Genomic DNA, 17,621 nt, shown 5'->3' with positions numbered 1-17,621 from the left:
TATATAAGAGAGTATAGAGACATGCAGTGAAACAGAAGCAAGATGTGAGAGAAATGTGCTGTTTCTTTCAAAAGAATTTTCGAAATCATGCATACCATGGTAAAAGAGAAATATAATGGGTACAATGAACCATGATATACTAGTTTAATGGTTAGAAAAATATGTATTATGATATATCGATCAACTGGTCAAGTATATAATTCACTTGTACAGTATAAAATAGTTTGTAAAGCTTAGTATAATCATCTATTATATTCTATATGTTAAATAAAAGATCATGAACTTCCCAAGGAAACCCAATTCCTAAATTAATTTGTAGTCTAATCAAGTATACAAACATATTGGATTTTGTAGATAAATTTCTTCCCAGTGTCAGTTCAAAAGTAACAGTTTACATAAAAGTTCCTAAGCATAGCAGTAGAACTCTGCTTTGGGAAGCAGCAACAACAGGCAAGCTTACTTTCTGAATTGCATGTGTCCAACATGTTGAAAGCAAAGGCAAGAAGTGAAGCTATCCTCATGGGTTCAACCTGCATATTTTTGGTAATGTAGTTCTGCTCTTGCTAGGTTATAGATCAAGTTGTCTTTGCTTCAATTTGAGAGAATTGGAGAAATGGGTCAAAACATATTTGTCCCCTTTTTATGCCTTCTTTTTCCTACTGCATTTTCTGGGACAGAAAGCCTGGAAATAATTTGCAAATCTGATGTCATTGCATGAAATTATAGATACTATTTTTCAAGCACAACGGTAGCATAGACAAGTCAAGTCAAATACTAGTTTCCTCACGAGGGTAGACCTAATATATTAATTTAAACCTGATTTTTTTTTGTTACGGTTAAATTTCTTTACACTGATATTCTATATAAAAATAACTTGTATATAATTATAAAAATTTTGATTTCACTTTAAGCCAATTTTGAATAGAAAAAAATTATATATTATATTATATAAAAATTTAACTAATCATTATTTAAAATTCTAATTCAAAATTTTAATAAAAATTTCCAAATCATTCAATTTAAAGACGGAGATTACCATTAAAATTTCCAACCATTCAATTTAAAATAAAAAAAGATGGAGATTACAAACAATCGTGTTCAGATTGAACATGATAAAGATCCTGATCCTACAAGATAGAGCATGCAACTATATTTTCCCCGTATAAGCGGTTGCTAAAGAAAGTTCCTCTGAAAATTTCCTGATGAAAACCTGGAAGACAAACCCTGTGCCATGTTATCTGAATCAAATTTTATATTCTGCCTTCCTGCTACAAGGTCCTTCTCACGATCCCATGGCTTCCATGGGTGTTGCCCTACCCACTCTTCTTTTTGAGGCTGCTGCTGCTTGGATTTTTTCTTTGACCGATTCACAGCCTCTTCTTGATGCTTCTGTACCAACGATTTTGAACGTTTTGCTTTATTGTATTTATCTACCAAATCTGCATCTGCACTCATCTTTGTCTTTTCCTCTTCATTTGAAACAAGTGCTGCAGCCTCATTATATGCTTCCAAGTAACTGTCAGGGAGATGCAGAATGCATTAGCACATAATTTTAACCATAAACAGAAAAGCAGAAAGCTAATGTCCATCAGTTCATACATTTTGAAAATAAGAACGAGTGTTCTTACTTCATCTTTGCCTTTTGGGCTCTGTCTGAAGGGGTATCTGTCCAAACACTAGTGTCGCCACGTCCTTCTTTAGAGCACTTACCGAATCTCGTCGTCGATTGCATGGTCATTCCTGGCTGAGAAAATTAATGCAAAATCCATATTATTCATGTATAAACACATTGAAGATTACAACACAAGAAAATTGCAACTTCTGTAAACCTGCTGAAGTGTGGGATTAATATCCTATGGCAAAAAAAGAAAAAGATGTACAAGAAAAGCAAGAGCTAGATGACATTGGAAGGCCTTACTTTTCTCTCAGGGGGCAGTGTCGTCATCCATTCATCTCTTTGGGGGGCTACTTTAACTTCCATTTCTGCCAGGAGCTCATCATCACCCTCCATTGATATACCTGCCAGGACAATAGCTTTCTAAAGATAAAAGTGCTTTAAAATACTATGCAGCACCACCATTTGGTTGAAACATGAATTTACCATAGATGAAGAAATGACACCACATTATCATGTCGTACAGGCAAAGTTTTCATTATCTATAAATTTAACTGTCAACAATTCAGATGCTCACAGTAATCTGAAGATAACTTGAGCTGACTATGAAAGAAGATGGTTTTGAAAAAGTAATATTAGGCAGGCTTCTCAAAAACCTTGGTCAAGTATTGCAAGCATGAGTCCAATTTATGTGTTTGGGTGACTGGGCGATGCAGAGTTACAATAATCTTAACTAAGCCAACTAAAAGCCAATTTCAGAGGACCCCATATAGAAACGGAAAAAAATTAATCACGATGACGTAATTAAGTAAAAATACCTCTTACATACGATCCATTAATGATTATTTAAAAACAAAAATCAGGCAGGGAAAAAGGAAGTGAGACAAGAAAAACCAATTCAAACTTGTTCCGAAAAATCATTTAAATAATATACTGAAGCAAACTTATCAGCAGACATCTCCGAAAAAGTAAAGAACCGTTGAATAATTCTACCAATCAAAAAGTTTTAGAACAAATGATTTCGTAGTACGGGAGACAACTATTTACATGAATAAATAAATACCTTGCAATCTTCTCCATTGAGCAGCTTCACGCATAGCTTTCAACTCAACCTATATATGTAGAAATCATTTACAAAATACTTCATCTTTTAAATAACTTCTAAAAGCCATAAGGAGACCAACGCTGTGGTAAAAGTACAAACCTTAAATGCTTCTTGTTCCTCCTTGAGTTTAATTTGTTCATCCAACAATTTTCGCTACAAGAAGCAGACAAGGACAGAAAAAACATAGTAAGATCAGTCAAATACACAAAGTAGAGTTCAAAATGCACGATCCTTGAAAGAAATAATATGCAGACAATGATCAATAACTACCAATAATGCACACATATAGCGGACGCCATAAGCAAGTCTAAACCATAAAAGACACAAGAAAAATCAGCAAATTGCACAACACCACTCAGGAATATATTACTGGAGAAAAGTTCTTCAGAGTCAATAAATTGTTATGTTTTAAGTCATGTATGCTAACCTCTTCAATTTCATATGTAATACTCGAGCTAATCTAATAGTTGAGCTATATCTTCTTCAAGAAATGCTTTCACTTTGTTTTAGCAGCTTCCATCATGTAAACACACTAATGTCTATGGTTCAATCTATAATGCACTTCGTACGTGTTGAAATATTTTACTATTTTTATCTTTACCAATACAGCATAGACACAGCTAGAATATGGCTAGAACACCACTCAGACATGGCGGGGCAATTTTGAAATTTTAAATAGCAATTTAACCCCTAACTTTATAGACAATTGGACAATTAGCCCAGAAATTATTAATCTACTTAACCAATAATATTTACAATCATAATTAAATTTTTTGATAAAATTAAAAAATATAAAACATACATAAAAACTTATTTTTAAATATACATAAGGGATATTTTTATTAGACTCTATTTATATATTTTATATTGTAAATATAAAAATATATTTATTTTTTATTTTGCGTATCCCTTCAGTGTCATGTCTTAAATTATTAGAAATAACCGTGTCGACATGTCCGTGTCATATAGTGTCACCGTCCCGTGTCCCGTGTCCTGTGTCCCGTGTCCGTGTCCGTGTCATAATGTCTAGTTAAGTAACATGTTAACAAAGGGACTAGACAGTGAATTTGAAGTCCATTACCATCTCTAACAAAGGTCCATCATGATTATTAAGGTCCCTTGCAAAACTAAACATCTTAGCAAAGCTCAATCCAGTAAATTGGGTTGGGTTGTAAACTTTCTATACTTATTCAATAGCCAAGATGCAGCCTTGGCAAATGTCTTGACACAGATATTGCATCATGTAGAGTAATTACTAGATGCTAGTGAAAGATATGCAAATTTATTTCAGAAGAAAGTGCACCGTACGACAATGGTTTAACTTAAGCGAAAAAAACCTAGGTAAGGAAGCACATTCCAGTTTATACCACCACCTGCGCTTTAGCTCAATCAGTAAAACAGTCGGATTAAGTGTGAACAGAGCATACATTTGGTCTTATACCACACCACAAGAGACAAAGAGCATATATTAACCAAGCATAAACAAAATTCTCATAGTAACCATAGGGATATAAGAAACCTACCTTGTCTGGATCTTGTAACTCTTTAAATGCTTTATTCAATTTGATAAATGCTTGGTGCGCTTGAGGATGAGAACATTTGTCTGGATGTACCAGAAGAGACATCTTCCAGTACCTAAGGAAATGAAAAGACAGTCATCAACTTTATACATTTGGCACACATTTAGAGCTATATCAAAATTATTTTCAAAAGGAAAAAGAAAGTGAGAACACTTTAAGTCCACTAAACAGGTCAGCAATTTCTTAGGGATTTCATTTGAAATAGAAGGTCACATATGCTAAATTAGAACTACAAAGAGTTAGAGTCAATGCATAAGTGTTATGGTTACCATTCATACCACCTACAAAAACCTTGCAACGACATTTATAAGGAAGAAATTCGGTTTAAGAAACACCGATATACCAAAAGTAAGCCTATTAAATCGTCACTCATAGATATCCTATTAAGAAAAACTTCTTTGCACCATCTCCCTATTTCTCTATTAAATAACCATGTCATGAATATGACATGCAATTTGGGAGCAATAAGAAATTGAAGTCTCAAGTCATGATTAGCCCTCAAACTGCCAGCTTATTCAAGCTGAGAGTGACATATAATAAATCAATTGCTGAAAAAACAAAAGTTCCAAAGAGCTTCAGAAAATCTCATTTTCATTGCCTATAGGGATGATCAACAACTTTACCTCTTCTTTATATTCTCAGCAGACATATTGTGGTTAACTCCGACAACATCATATGGAGAATCATCTTCAACAGCCATTATTCTGGTAACCTGACCAAGTCATCAATAAGTAATACATGATCACCTTAAGAATAGTTAAAAAGAATAATAAAAAATAAACTTCAGAGCATATTCTTTTACGTAAATTTTCATTGAAATTTCACCATCAACACAAGAACATATTGAAAAACTTTTAGATGGTTTCACATAATTGTGAAAAACAATATCATAGGACCATGATACCATTTTAAAAGAGAGGAAATAATGGTTTTGGCTTTACTATCTAATTCACATAACTTATGGAAAATGAATCAGGACACAATAACAAATGATCTTCTTACATATAATAATGCCCACCCAAAATTGGGTGCAATTAACTAAACTGTAAATGGATGATCCTCTTACATATAATAATGCCCACCCAAAGATGGATGCAATTAACTAAATCGTAAATTATGACTTATATGGATTCAAAGAAAATTTGTCAATAGAACCCACAGAAAATATTGCAATACCTCCAGAACTGCAAACCATATGTTGCTCAATTGTGAACCTCCCAAAGAAAGAGACAAGTTTGTAATTCATTATCTTAGCTACAAATTGTTCGACCATATTAGGTATCATTTCACAATTGAACATGAGAGATAAGGCAGCCAGAATATAATCAAGTTTCAAAATAAGAAAATCAGAAACCTCTTCAAAACGCTCTGCTTCATTTGCTGATTCAGCTTCAGCAACCATAGCAGGTGGGGGAGGTCCTATAAAAAGTTCAGTATCTTCCTCCAACTCAACTTCTCTGAAATTTTAAAACAAAAGCAACATAAGCAGAAACAGTCAATCGTATATCACCACCAAAGTCATACTTGGTGAAAAATTCTGGTCAAATGTAAGTACCAATTCAGGTAAACAAAATATACCTTAGCTCAGCTTGTGCTTCCGTTAATTTAGCTGCAGCAGCAAGTAACTCAGCTGAAGGCATTTCAGGACCCATCATCCTTCAGCAAAATGTAAAAAGTCAGTCAATTTTCCATTTTTATAACAAAAAATTAATCATGATAAAAGGGTCAAAACTCAGATCTCATATGGATAATACAAGAAGAATACACGACAAAAGCATTGGCAAAGGCATGTACATCACAAATCCATCACAATCATTAGACCGTCAATCCTCTATGATATTAAATGTTCATCAAGCTGAAGTCAAATCTCAAGAGTAATCATCATCAAAGTCTCCAAAGCATGGCATCATGCCTTGTGAATATTAGCTTACAACAATTGCAATAAGCTCAAAAAGACCAAGCACATAATAGCCATTTTAAGGCATCAGAATCAGACAAATAAAAACCTGTAGCAAACTGTACGCCATCCATCTCCACTATCCAACAAGTCATCTTACAAAGGCCATGAAAGCAACTACGACTAGATGGATTCAAGAAACAAATTGTCCCTTTAGCATAAATCTGAATATTTAGATTGGCCACAAAGTCACTTAAACAAAGACCACAATGCGTCCTTCAACTAAACCAGACAAGATGGATCTATTCTGATAAATAGACAGGGATGCCAACCAGAAGTTTGCAAGAAAAAGAAAACTTCTCATGTTAAGAGGAACATCCAACCAAACTAGCAAATTATAAACTGTTAAACACCCACATCACTTGGTTAATTCTGAAATACCATGGACATGAGAACATCTAAATTTTCGGTAGTTTACCAATTGAAATTTATATGCAAGAGCTTGGGAACCAACAAGCGCAGAAAAAAGAAAACGTATTACCTTCTTTTTGGACCAGAAAGATCATCTCCTGGAGAAGCCATTGGCAAGTCATTATTATCATCTGAAAGTTTTTTACTCTCTACAGCTGGTGGTACTGAATTTACATCATTAAGCCGTTTTTGCTCTTTAGGTTCTAAATGAGAATTAATCAAATGTCCAACAACCTCCAAAGTAGGACAATGATTTGAAGGCAACAAAAACACTCTATCTCCATTTTCTTTAAGATTTAAAGAGACAAAAAGCTTCTTCAAATGCTTAATTAAAGACCTTTCAGATATACCCTTTATGTCAACAGCTTGTCCATCATCAATCATTTCCAGTAGCTACCATAAAAACAAAGGGACAAACTCAGAATCAGAAAAGTCAATAACTTTATATATATATATTATCTATAATATTTTTGATATAGAAATTCAAGAATTATAAGACATACCTGCTTTAAATCACTTCCAACATTAGGAAACTCCTTTAACATATCTCTCACCACATCTTCTGGATTAATAGTCTCAGACACAGACCCGGAATCCGAACTGGACCCGGATTCTGAATCGTAATAATCTCTCCTCTTTTTTGATTTTCCTTTCTTCCTATCTCTATCTTTATTTCTATCTCTATCTCTATCCCTTTCCTTTCTCTTTCTTCTTTGCCCTCTCTTCTTCTCTTTCTCTCTCTTTGAGCTCCCTTCACTGCTTTTCCGGTTCTTCCGGCTCCGCCGGCGTCTGTCGACAGAGGTTTCCGATGACTCATCGTCATCAGAATACGATGATGAAGTGGATGTGTCGTCTCTGTGCTTTCTCCTAGTTTTGTTGCCCATTTTTGCCAATAAGAAAAAAAATTGAAGATGTGTTCTGAATTTTTTATGTGTTAACAGAATGGGCTTTTTAATTTCCTCTATTTATATTTGGGCTCTTTAGTCTATGAAAATGGCTTTTCCCTTTCTTGATGGATTGGATTTTCGTACCAATATTTGAAATTATAATTTAACAAAATATTAATATACAAAAAATATAAAATAGAAAATTAACAAAATTAATTAGTAACACTTTATCAATAAAAAGATAATTATCTATTCAGTTGTCTTTATGGAAATTCTAATGATATAATTTTTTGGTCTACTATCTTTTAAAATTGGACATTTAATTAATATATAAATATACTTATTTACAAACTAAATAATTTTCTAATGAAAATTATATAAAATGATAATTATAATTAATTTTATAAAATTTTTAGGATTTACTAATTTCAAATAAATTAAATTATATTGGTATCATAACAGGTTTACTTTAAACAGTAAATTACTATTTCATTTTAACTTTAAATAATAATTTTATATACATTTAATTTAATATCAACTCAATTTCAATTTAGTTTTTGACCTTTGACTCTTTATCTAATTGGGTTGAATTTTGAAATATATAAAAGCTTTACCTTATTAACTATCAAAATCCTTTTTCGTTTAATAAAAGTTAACTAAAGATGAGCATTTTAAGTTTAACTTTAGTTATAAAAGAAATTATGAAATTGATTGAAAAAATAACTGATTAAATGATTAATTATTGATTAAATTAGTTATTTCGAATAGTTCAATTCATAAAACTACTCAATTATTTGATTAATCGAATTATGAGAAAATATTGTATCCGATTAATAAAACTAACTATGAAAATTTTGTTTCAAGGATTAATAAAACCAATTATATATTATATTAACATTCTAGTAATAATAATAATAATAATAAGAATAATAATAATAATAATAATAATAATAATAATATTAGTATTATTATAAAGAGGCGGGCATGGCAATAGCCAATAGATATATAAAGAGGATTAATAATTCATTGACGTTTCGAATTGCAACAGTAACACAGTTTTCTCTTTTGTCCATCGTCTTTTTCTTCGCTCTGTCGAACGCTATACCCAGTTCTTGATTTCCATTATTTTAACATTGATTGGTTTCTTTTTACTTACTTGTTCTCTTGAGAGGAAAAGAAAAAGAAGAAGAGAGAATTCTCTTGAGATTCTGTGTTGTGATTGATTGATTGATTCACTGGTTGTTGATTCTGTTTTCTTTTCTTTTTTCCTTTCTTTTTCTCAGAAGTGATCTATCTCTTTGTGGACTATTAGAGGGTTAGGATGGCTTCGAAAAGGATTAACAAGGAATTGAAGGACTTGCAGAAGGACCCTCCTGTCTCATGTAGTGCAGGTTTATTTGTTTGTTTGTTTTTTTTTTTTGTTTACCCTTCTGATGCTGACAAGAAAGAAAAAAGAAAGAATTTGTTTAATTGAAGCAATTATGAATTTTTATATTATGATATTTTGCAGGTCCTGCTGGTGATGACATGTTCCATTGGCAAGCAACTATTATGGGTCCAGCAGACAGCCCATATGCTGGTGGTGTCTTCTTGATATCAATACATTTCCCTCCTGATTACCCCTTCAAGCCACCCAAGGTACACTACAGGTCTTATTGTTTCAGTAATATGTTCTGTTCTATGTTGGATTGCAAAGCCTTGTTCTTGTTTGATGTGGGTGATTCATCTAATACTTGGCCTGTGACTCAAATCAGTGCAATAACTAAAAAATTTTAATGTGGGGTTCTTGTGATGTGTTACTCTATAATCTGAAGTGTTACAATGTTATAGAGCTCTAGTTTTGACAGAAGGGTATTTTTTTTAACTTCTGAAGAAACAAAAGGGTAACTTTTGACTTCTGAAATTTTATGTGTATTCTGAAGGTGTATTCAAAATTGAACGTTGTTTGAAAGAAGAAAACCCAAGATTTTCATAACTTTTATGTGATTGTCAAAATGTTAAGTGTGACTGTTATTAAACAAGTTGAATCAGATATTCTATAATTTCTCGATAAATAGATTGTTTTACTAAGATGTTTAAAGATTTAGCACTAATAACAGCAATTGAGCAATTAGAGACAATTTTGTTTGTATGGCTGAACTTCATCCATCATTATTGATTTTGAGCTCTGCCACAAAGATTATTAATGTCCAAGTTTGGTACCAAAGAAGTAATATGAGCAAAATTTGGGTCATTTATTGCTGCTTTTGACTTGGCAACAGGAAAGGGAAGGAAACTAAGGGTCTATTTTGATCATGGTTGCATAGCCAAGCTATTACTAAGACAAATACCTGAACAGAATGTTGCTTTTATGACTTAATTGATAATTCTTTTTTATTTTAGGTGAAGTTATAGATGAAATTTAACTGTGACTGAATCCACACCTATGGTTGAATTGTTTCCTCAGAGATAACATGACCACCAATATCTGGTTTCTTTAAATTGTTTGCTTGGACTGTATTCTTGTTTGTTTGCTTCATAAAAGTTGTCATGCATCTAAAATTGAAGGGTGAACTGTCTCTGATGGTGTTACTTATAATCAAATGAATCATTTTTTTTTTCTCTGTCAGGCTTCCTTCAAGACAAAAGTTTACCACCCAAACATCAATAGCAGCGGTAGTATCTGCCTTGACATTCTCAAGGAACAATGGAGCCCTGCACTTACAGTTTCAAAGGTACATATTATTTTGCTTCTGTAGATTACAGTGTGCAGCCATTTGCTGCAATTTTGCAATGTGTTGATCTTATGTGTATTTATGCAGGTGTTATTATCAATATGCTCTCTGCTGACAGATCCAAACCCTGATGATCCTCTGGTGCCTGAGATTGCTCATGTCTACAGGACTGATAGAGCCAAGTATGAGACTACAGCTCGATCCTGGACGCAGAAATATGCAATGGGCTAGAAGCTTTTCTTACTTATTATAGTTCTTGGTGGCATAAATTGGTTTTTGGGCTCCTATGGTATCTCTTCCATTTGTCACTATATGCAAACTATATTTTTCTATAGGCAGCTTAGTAATGACAGCTACCAGATATTAATTATTAAGATACTTGAAGTTTTTCAATTTTCTTTACTGTCTTGATTAAGTGGCCCACAGAGTAGTTTTTTTAGTGATATGTTCTTTTATCGTGGATAAATACGAGAGTGTTTGGTTTAAAAGTTAAATGAAAATTTAAAGATCAGCATCAGCTGTGCATTATTTGGACAATTTTATCTTTATTAAAATTTATTAATAATAATTTTAAATTAATATTGTATAATTAATTTTTTATAATAATAAATAATTATTATTTGAAAATTATATTCAGTAGTTAAATAACTATAATATTTGTAATTATGACATATGAAATTAGAAATTTTTTATTAATGAAATTTAAATTTTGAAATAGTTTTTATGAATATTTTTAGTAATAAATTCAATTGAGCTAAATAAAATTAAATATAATATTTCTAATTTATAAATTATTTATTAATTTATATCATTAAAAATAGTATAATAAAATAATTATATTTAAAGATAAATTATATTTTTAATAATTATTTAACTGAACAACAATTACTAATAAAATTTTATTAACTGTTTATTGGCTACTGTGATCGGCCGAACTAAATATGGGTCATATATACTGCATTCAGAATACAATATTGATGAGGCTCGTTGGAGGGTTTCGGAGCATGCAAAAATAAATTGAAACTAAAAAATCAAACCTAACTGCCTAATTCGATTTGCTTTAATTATTTTTAAAATTCAACTCGATTTGATTTGATTTAAGAATGAATAAACTAAATAATATTTTGATTCAGTTTGACTTCTGCTAAAAAACGAAACCAACAGATTGTTACTCAACCCTGAGAAGGTTAAAGAGGATTTAATGATTCAGGGTGAAAACTGTTTGCAGGTCATTTTCTGAAAAGACAAAAATCGTGAAGCTCGTTATAGGAGGAGGCACAATCTTTATGTTGCAATCATTGTTTATGTAACTGAGGTGAGAGGAAGAGTCCAAAAATAATAAATGAAAGCCAACCTAGCAATGTCCAGTTCGAAGAAAAGGAAAAGAAAAACACTGGCAATGTCAACTAAGCAAACCTTTCATGCAATTTGTATCATATTAAAGAACCTTGAATCCTCTAAATCTTTTTATGGGTTCTTGCACTTAAACAGCCCTTGTTGCTTCTTCATTCACAGGCTTACAATAGTGACATTTTGCCCAACAGGTAAGGGGGACCATCCCCAACCTCCGTCTCTCTCTCACTCTTTCTTGTCCCTACACCCACCATCCAAAGAATCAACAGCTGTGCTCACCACCATGGCCAAAAAATAAAGAGTCTAAAGTGAAAGAAACTTCCAAAAGGAATTGGTATTTTTCCTCAAGCAGCATTTCCTTCTGGCACTCAACTCAAAGTCTGTGATTTACCCTCAATCTTTGCATGTGAATCATTAAAGATAAAGACCTTGGAAAAGAGATGAAAGGGGAAAAAAGAAAAAAAGAATCATTAAAGATAAAGGTAAACAAAGGCCAACTACCAAGTATTTGTGTCTATATATAAAGACACCCCATTTCTATCCCCAATCTCAAACTCAAAGAAAGAAAGAAGAATATCTTTACCATATCTAGCCAGAAGATGAAGCTGTTCTTGATTTTTGTTATCATCATTCTGCTCCTTCAGGTACTGAATTGCAGCTAAAGATGGTACAATAATGTTAAATCTTAACAGTACTCTAAATCCAAATGTACATAACTTTTGTACTGTGATGTACTCTTTGCAGATTTATCTGGGGCATTCATTTCTCACTAGTTCTGCAAATTCTCCAGCAAATGTGAGTCCTTTGCCTTCTCTTTTTCTTTTTTTGTTTGAGTTTAATTTTTCTGATATCACTGATGCTACAAATTTGAACTGGGTCTATTTTTCCCACCATTTTATACCACCTTTGGGATAATCTGTAGATTGATGGAGGGAGTGATGTGGTGGCCATTGACAAGAAACACCATTATCATCATAAGAAAATCAGTGAGTAGTTTTGCTTGTTCCTTTCCACTAAAACTGTTGCAGATATTAAAAAAAATCCCCATCCTGATGGCCTCACCTACAAAAGTTTGTGCCTTTTATGTCCTTTTCTGATGCTTTTTCTTTTTCTTTTTCCTTCTTCCATTGTTCTGGTTAAAGATTGCGGATATGCATGCTCCAGGAGATGCAGGGAGTCATCAAGGAAGAATGTGTGCCATAGAGCATGCAGAACTTGTTGCTTGAGGTGCCAGTGTGTTCCTCCAGGTACCTATGGCAACAAGCATGTATGTCCTTGCTATGCAAGTCTCAGGACCCATGGGAACAAGCCAAAGTGCCCTTGAAATTTTTTGTGCTACTGATAATTCTATTGCATTAGTTGCTAGTTAAATAAATAATCATATCATCAAATGAGGGAATAATGTTAAGCTATATGCTTGACAATATTTCATTCCTCAATTTGTGTATGAGGGATTATTGTTGTAGACCTTGATAAGTAAATTTTTTAATTATAAACTAGTTCTTAATTTATATAGCATATTATATTCGCTTAATTGTCAGGAAGGAAAAATGTTGTATTTTATAATTATTATTAATTTAATATGTACTTTTTTAATTTTTAGTTTTAATATTTATTTCATTTTTAACTTTCATTAATATTATTAATCAAATTTATTGATATGGTGTGTATTTTAAAAATAAGATAAAATAAAATCAATATTTCTGTTATTAACATATTACCGTTTAAGCACATAACCAAGCTCCATTTTTTTATGTGAAAGTTGATTGCACGGTTACGGTATGCGATTATTCTCCAATGGCAATATTTAGCGACGCCAAAAGACATCGCTGATAAAGCTTTTTGGTGTTGCTAAAGGTCTTTGTTTTTTTTAGAAAAAAGAAAATTGTATTGTAAGCTGTTATGTTATCAGCTAGGTAAAAGCATGATAGTAGTGTTTAATAGTGCCAAAAAGAAAATTTTGATTAACCTAAAAATAGAACACTATTTTCCCATGATTTTCAATTTACAGGTTCACCATAAATACACTACAAGTGTAGAAAATCAAAAAAGGAAAGTGTTCAATTCGAACATAAAAACGTGACTGAATTTGTCCTAGTTACTCTTCGAGACGGAGTGGATGAAGGGAGAAACTTCTTGAACGAGGAAAAGGATCCAATGACTTTGAAAGTCTGATTAGAACAGAATTAGATTAAACCCAAAACTACATACCAAATGAAGAAAAAAATAAAAGAAAAAGTGATTACTTTTTCTATTTATGTCTTGAAATTAATTATTATTACCGTAAATAATATCCTCTTGCATAAGTTCTTAAATTAGAGTATTTTTAATGTACTCTTTATATATGTCAAACTATTTATTTTAAACAGTCGTATTATAAAATGACAATCCAATGTATTTTTTATTTTTTAAATATAAAGTAGAGAGTCAATTTGACTCTTTATTTATAAAGAGTCAAATGTTACTATTTATTCTATATTTAATAAATATACTACGAGTTTCTATGTATTTGATTTAATTGATATTTATAATTTTTATTTTTTTATTCATAAAAGTTAAAAAGTAATTAAGACTATTAATATTTATGGAAATAAAAATAAAAAAATATAAAGAGTTTATCAGATTTTTATATATATATTTAAGTATTTTTTAAGAAATATTTTATTATAAAAATTATACTTCTTAAAATAAAGAGATTTATGATAGAAACTCCCCAACGGGATTTTTAAATGAGTGAAGGAAAGACATTCCGAAAAGGCTAAAGCTAGAGAAAGATAATTCAAGAAGACACTATTTTCTCGACCAATAAAATTACATGGGGCGAGTTTGGTATTATTGTGAGGTACCCAACTCTTGAGAATCCGAAATTTTCATATTTTTATTATTTATGCTTTCTAAGACTTATTTTTAGAGAAAATATGCTTCTTTCAAATGTTGGGTCTTAAAAAGTAAAAAAGTGAAATAAAAGGATGACAATATAAATGATAATTGAAGTTTATATTTAATTTTATTTTAGTTATAAAATTTTAATTTATTTCATTTCAATCATTTAATTTTAATTTTGGTTATAATTTAATACCTTACTAATAAAAATTTAATTTGTCATATTTTTTTCTTAATTACTTTATTTTATTGGTTGTTTTTATCGAATGTTAATCTTTTATTTGCGAAATAATAAATTAAAAGAAAATTAAAATTAGATGACTGTAAAAAATAAATTAAAATTTTATGACTAAAATAAAATTAAGTGCAAAATTAGAGACTATTTATATCATTATCTCTAAAATAAATAATGCGAAACTAACCCGGAAATACTTGAGCAGACACAATTCATCTTATATTATAAATAATTTAGATAATATATAAATATCAATTCTTTTCCTTTTTCCAAGATTTACAAAACTATTCCAATCTTGGAAAAGTTACAGCACTCAAAAGTCATGGTCCTGCATGCATAATTAGGTCAAAAACCTGCATTATTGCCATAGTAGTTGTGTGTATAGATATAGATCCATGTGGAGTGTAAATTATTTCAAGGGCACTTGAGCCTGCCACCATGGGTTTTCAAGTGGGCATAGCAAGGGCAGACGTCTCGATTGCCAGAAGTACCTGGTGGGACGCAATGGCACCTCTCACAGCAACTGTTGCATGCCCTTATGCACATCTTATGCCTTGATGCCTTGCTGCACCTGTATTCACATTTCGACTTGCAATCTGCAATTTTATATATATATATAGAAAAGGAAATCATTCACACAAGATTACTCTTCTTTATATACAGTATAATCATTCATTCTAATGAACAATGGATGTGTGTATATATAAACATATGGTTTTTTTTCTTTTTACCTATTTCTTGTGCTTCTGCAATGGGCTGGAGCTGAAATTTGTTAATAAAACCAAAATGTTTGATCAGATACTAGAATAATATGAAAAACAGAAACAAAAACAAAAACACTATAGTTATCTGTGTAGTGTCCTTATTGTAAATCTACATAATATGCATGATAATAGTATAAAGGTAGAGCATGGGGATGGTCCATTGTCCATTGTCCATCCTCTAACCTACAAAACTTTGTTGACCTAAATAACATACTTAAGCCTGATTAAGGTGGTAATTAGGAAAAGAAAAGGCAGCAGTAATCACCTTCTAATTAGTAATTTATACATGTTTAAAGTAAAATCAAGAACATAGAGTTAGATATTGTAAACTGTTACAACTATCCATTATATATACACATATAACTTTGACCTTATCATGTCATTACTTCATGATCAAAGAACAATGAAACTATGAGAACATTTTATATGTAAAAAAAAATGCATGCATTTGTATGTACTTATTAATAATATGAATAAATAAAAGAGAAGAGAGAAAAACAATTAAGAAGATGTACCTCATGCATTAAGAGGATACAGAGAATTGCAAAGATAAGTATAGTCTTGGCATTGGCCATTTTTCAGATCTCTCAGGATACAGAAAAACACCTCAAAACAAAAGAGAAAGAGAAAGAGAAAGAGATGGGTATGTAGTACAAAGGTAACCCAACCCAAGTCACTCCTTTTATAATTGTGTATGGAGTTGCCTCCCTTTACGTGCACCACAATTAATTAATTTATTCCGAGTCTTACTATTGCTATATGTTTTATTAGAAAATTCTTTGTTCAGAATTAGGGTATATTTTCATCCGATAAATCATTAACATAAAGAGAAATTCTTAAATAGACAAGCCAACCAATTAAAATACAATAATTAATAAATAAAATTATGTGTCACTATTACATAACTTATTTAGTCTGCAGATGACGTGGTAGACCGAATCTAACTAATAATTTATCCTAACACATATTTATTAATTTTAAATAATAGAATGCGTATTAATCATCCGATATAAAAGTGTAAAATACTCATATATATATATATATATATATATATAATAAACTGCAGGTAATCTATGAAAAATAAAAAAAAAAACTAAATACAAATTGTTTGGTTAAATTAGGTCTATAAATTTGTTTAAATTCAGTTTTTGGAAAGAAAAAAATTCAATAATTCATTTTTCAGTTCGGTACAATTATAAACCAAAATGACTATTTGCAAACCCTAAATATATATATATATATATATATTGTTTGTTCATTCCATAAAAGTTTTGACAGGAAAATTTACAAACAGAAAGTAAAATAAGTTGTATGGATTTTATAGCCTTTTCTATGTGTCTACAGGAGATTTATTTAGTGGAGGTTTATTGTGGTAATATTATTCATAATAAGCTTATTATTTTTTGCTTTTGAAAGCAATTATAATATTATTTTCATCATAATAAGATGCCTTAAATCTCTCACTAAAGTTGATCTCTCATTCCAGAGAAAGAAAAAAAAAAACACTTTATTATTTGATAAATTTTTCATATATATATATTTTTTTAATTTATAAGAAACCAAATAAATCGTGAGCTATATTATTTTCTTACGCTCCTTATAAAAATTACTACTCAAACTAGAAAGTGTATTATCTGATGAGTTTGTTTCTTTTAATTATTTAATTTAATTATTTCTTACCAAAACTATTGCTTTTCCTATTAATGTATGCAGCTTAATTAGTAAGATGGTAGGCAGTGAATTAATGTAGGGGAACTTCCTAAGTTCCTACTGAGAAATTATACAATCAAATCCTTATTATAAAATAATTAATTAATTACGAACTTTCTTTTATAAATTGTCATTTACAATTTCTTTTATTTATAAAAAATAATAATAATTAATTTTACTATTTTATAAAGTATATTAATTATGGTTACATCGTTTAACTTTTTCCATCTAGAGCACTATATTTTACGAAAGGCAGTAATATTCATCATTTAGATTCTTTTTTTAATTTACGAGTCTGGTTTATTTCATCTCTAATTATTTATTTGATTTTAAATAGTCTGTGTAGTTTTATTTTATTTTATTTAATTAAGCGTAAAATAACTATTAAAACCGCTAATTAATTTCCA

General features: G+C 30.7%; 4 protein-coding genes across 7 annotated transcripts; 2 read left to right on the top strand and 2 right to left on the bottom strand.

The window, feature by feature from the left end:
- Window positions 1-1,013: 1,013 nt before the first annotated feature.
- On the bottom strand, window positions 1,014-7,622 carry LOC8262717 (splicing factor, arginine/serine-rich 19). Of its 2 annotated transcripts, none has more exons than XM_002526774.4 (11): window positions 7,172-7,621; window positions 6,739-7,061; window positions 5,879-5,956; window positions 5,655-5,757; window positions 4,924-5,012; window positions 4,244-4,355; window positions 2,820-2,873; window positions 2,679-2,727; window positions 1,919-2,019; window positions 1,629-1,744; window positions 1,014-1,516 (listed from the first exon to the last, which is right to left on the bottom strand). In XM_002526774.4, exons 1-11 carry the CDS (start codon window positions 7,550-7,552, stop codon window positions 1,174-1,176), a joined length of 1,749 nt encoding a protein of 582 aa, XP_002526820.1. In that variant the 5' UTR covers window positions 7,553-7,621; the 3' UTR covers window positions 1,014-1,173. The 2 variants fall into 2 exon arrangements, with proteins under 2 accessions (XP_002526820.1, XP_015579458.1); XM_015723972.3 differs by having other exon boundaries at window positions 1,426-1,516; window positions 1,600-1,744; window positions 7,172-7,622.
- A 961-nt stretch (window positions 7,623-8,583) lies between these two features.
- LOC8262718 (ubiquitin-conjugating enzyme E2 30) lies at window positions 8,584-10,662 on the top strand. Of its 3 annotated transcripts, none has more exons than XM_002526775.4 (5): window positions 8,584-8,602; window positions 8,839-8,946; window positions 9,066-9,193; window positions 10,165-10,269; window positions 10,357-10,662. In XM_002526775.4, the coding sequence occupies exons 2-5, from the start codon at window positions 8,877-8,879 to the stop codon at window positions 10,498-10,500; spliced, it is 447 nt and encodes a 148-aa protein (XP_002526821.1). In that variant the 5' UTR covers window positions 8,584-8,602; window positions 8,839-8,876; the 3' UTR covers window positions 10,501-10,662. The 3 variants fall into 3 exon arrangements, with proteins under 3 accessions (XP_002526821.1, XP_048226465.1, XP_015579459.1); XM_048370508.1 differs by having other exon boundaries at window positions 8,586-8,602; window positions 8,839-8,937; XM_015723973.3 differs by lacking the exon at window positions 8,584-8,602 and having other exon boundaries at window positions 8,609-8,937.
- Window positions 10,663-11,834: 1,172 nt separating this feature from the next.
- Window positions 11,835-13,218, top strand: LOC8262719 (gibberellin-regulated protein 9). The gene is made up of 4 exons (XM_002526776.4): window positions 11,835-12,266; window positions 12,367-12,417; window positions 12,545-12,608; window positions 12,765-13,218. Exons 1-4 carry the CDS (start codon window positions 12,222-12,224, stop codon window positions 12,944-12,946), a joined length of 342 nt encoding a protein of 113 aa, XP_002526822.1. The 5' UTR covers window positions 11,835-12,221; the 3' UTR covers window positions 12,947-13,218.
- A 1,719-nt stretch (window positions 13,219-14,937) lies between these two features.
- LOC8262720 (cypmaclein) lies at window positions 14,938-16,177 on the bottom strand. Its single transcript, XM_002526777.3, has 3 exons — window positions 16,020-16,177; window positions 15,472-15,502; window positions 14,938-15,336 (listed from the first exon to the last, which is right to left on the bottom strand). Exons 1-3 carry the CDS (start codon window positions 16,077-16,079, stop codon window positions 15,155-15,157), a joined length of 273 nt encoding a protein of 90 aa, XP_002526823.1. The 5' UTR covers window positions 16,080-16,177; the 3' UTR covers window positions 14,938-15,154.
- Window positions 16,178-17,621: the final 1,444 nt, after the last annotated feature.

The sequence above is a fragment of the Ricinus communis genome, chromosome 2 (genome assembly GCF_019578655.1).
Source record: "Ricinus communis isolate WT05 ecotype wild-type chromosome 2, ASM1957865v1, whole genome shotgun sequence".
In the NCBI taxonomy this organism is placed as follows: domain Eukaryota; kingdom Viridiplantae; phylum Streptophyta; class Magnoliopsida; order Malpighiales; family Euphorbiaceae; genus Ricinus; species Ricinus communis.
The sequence above is the reverse complement of the archived record's forward strand: the minus strand, read 5'-3'. Positions and strand labels throughout refer to the sequence as shown.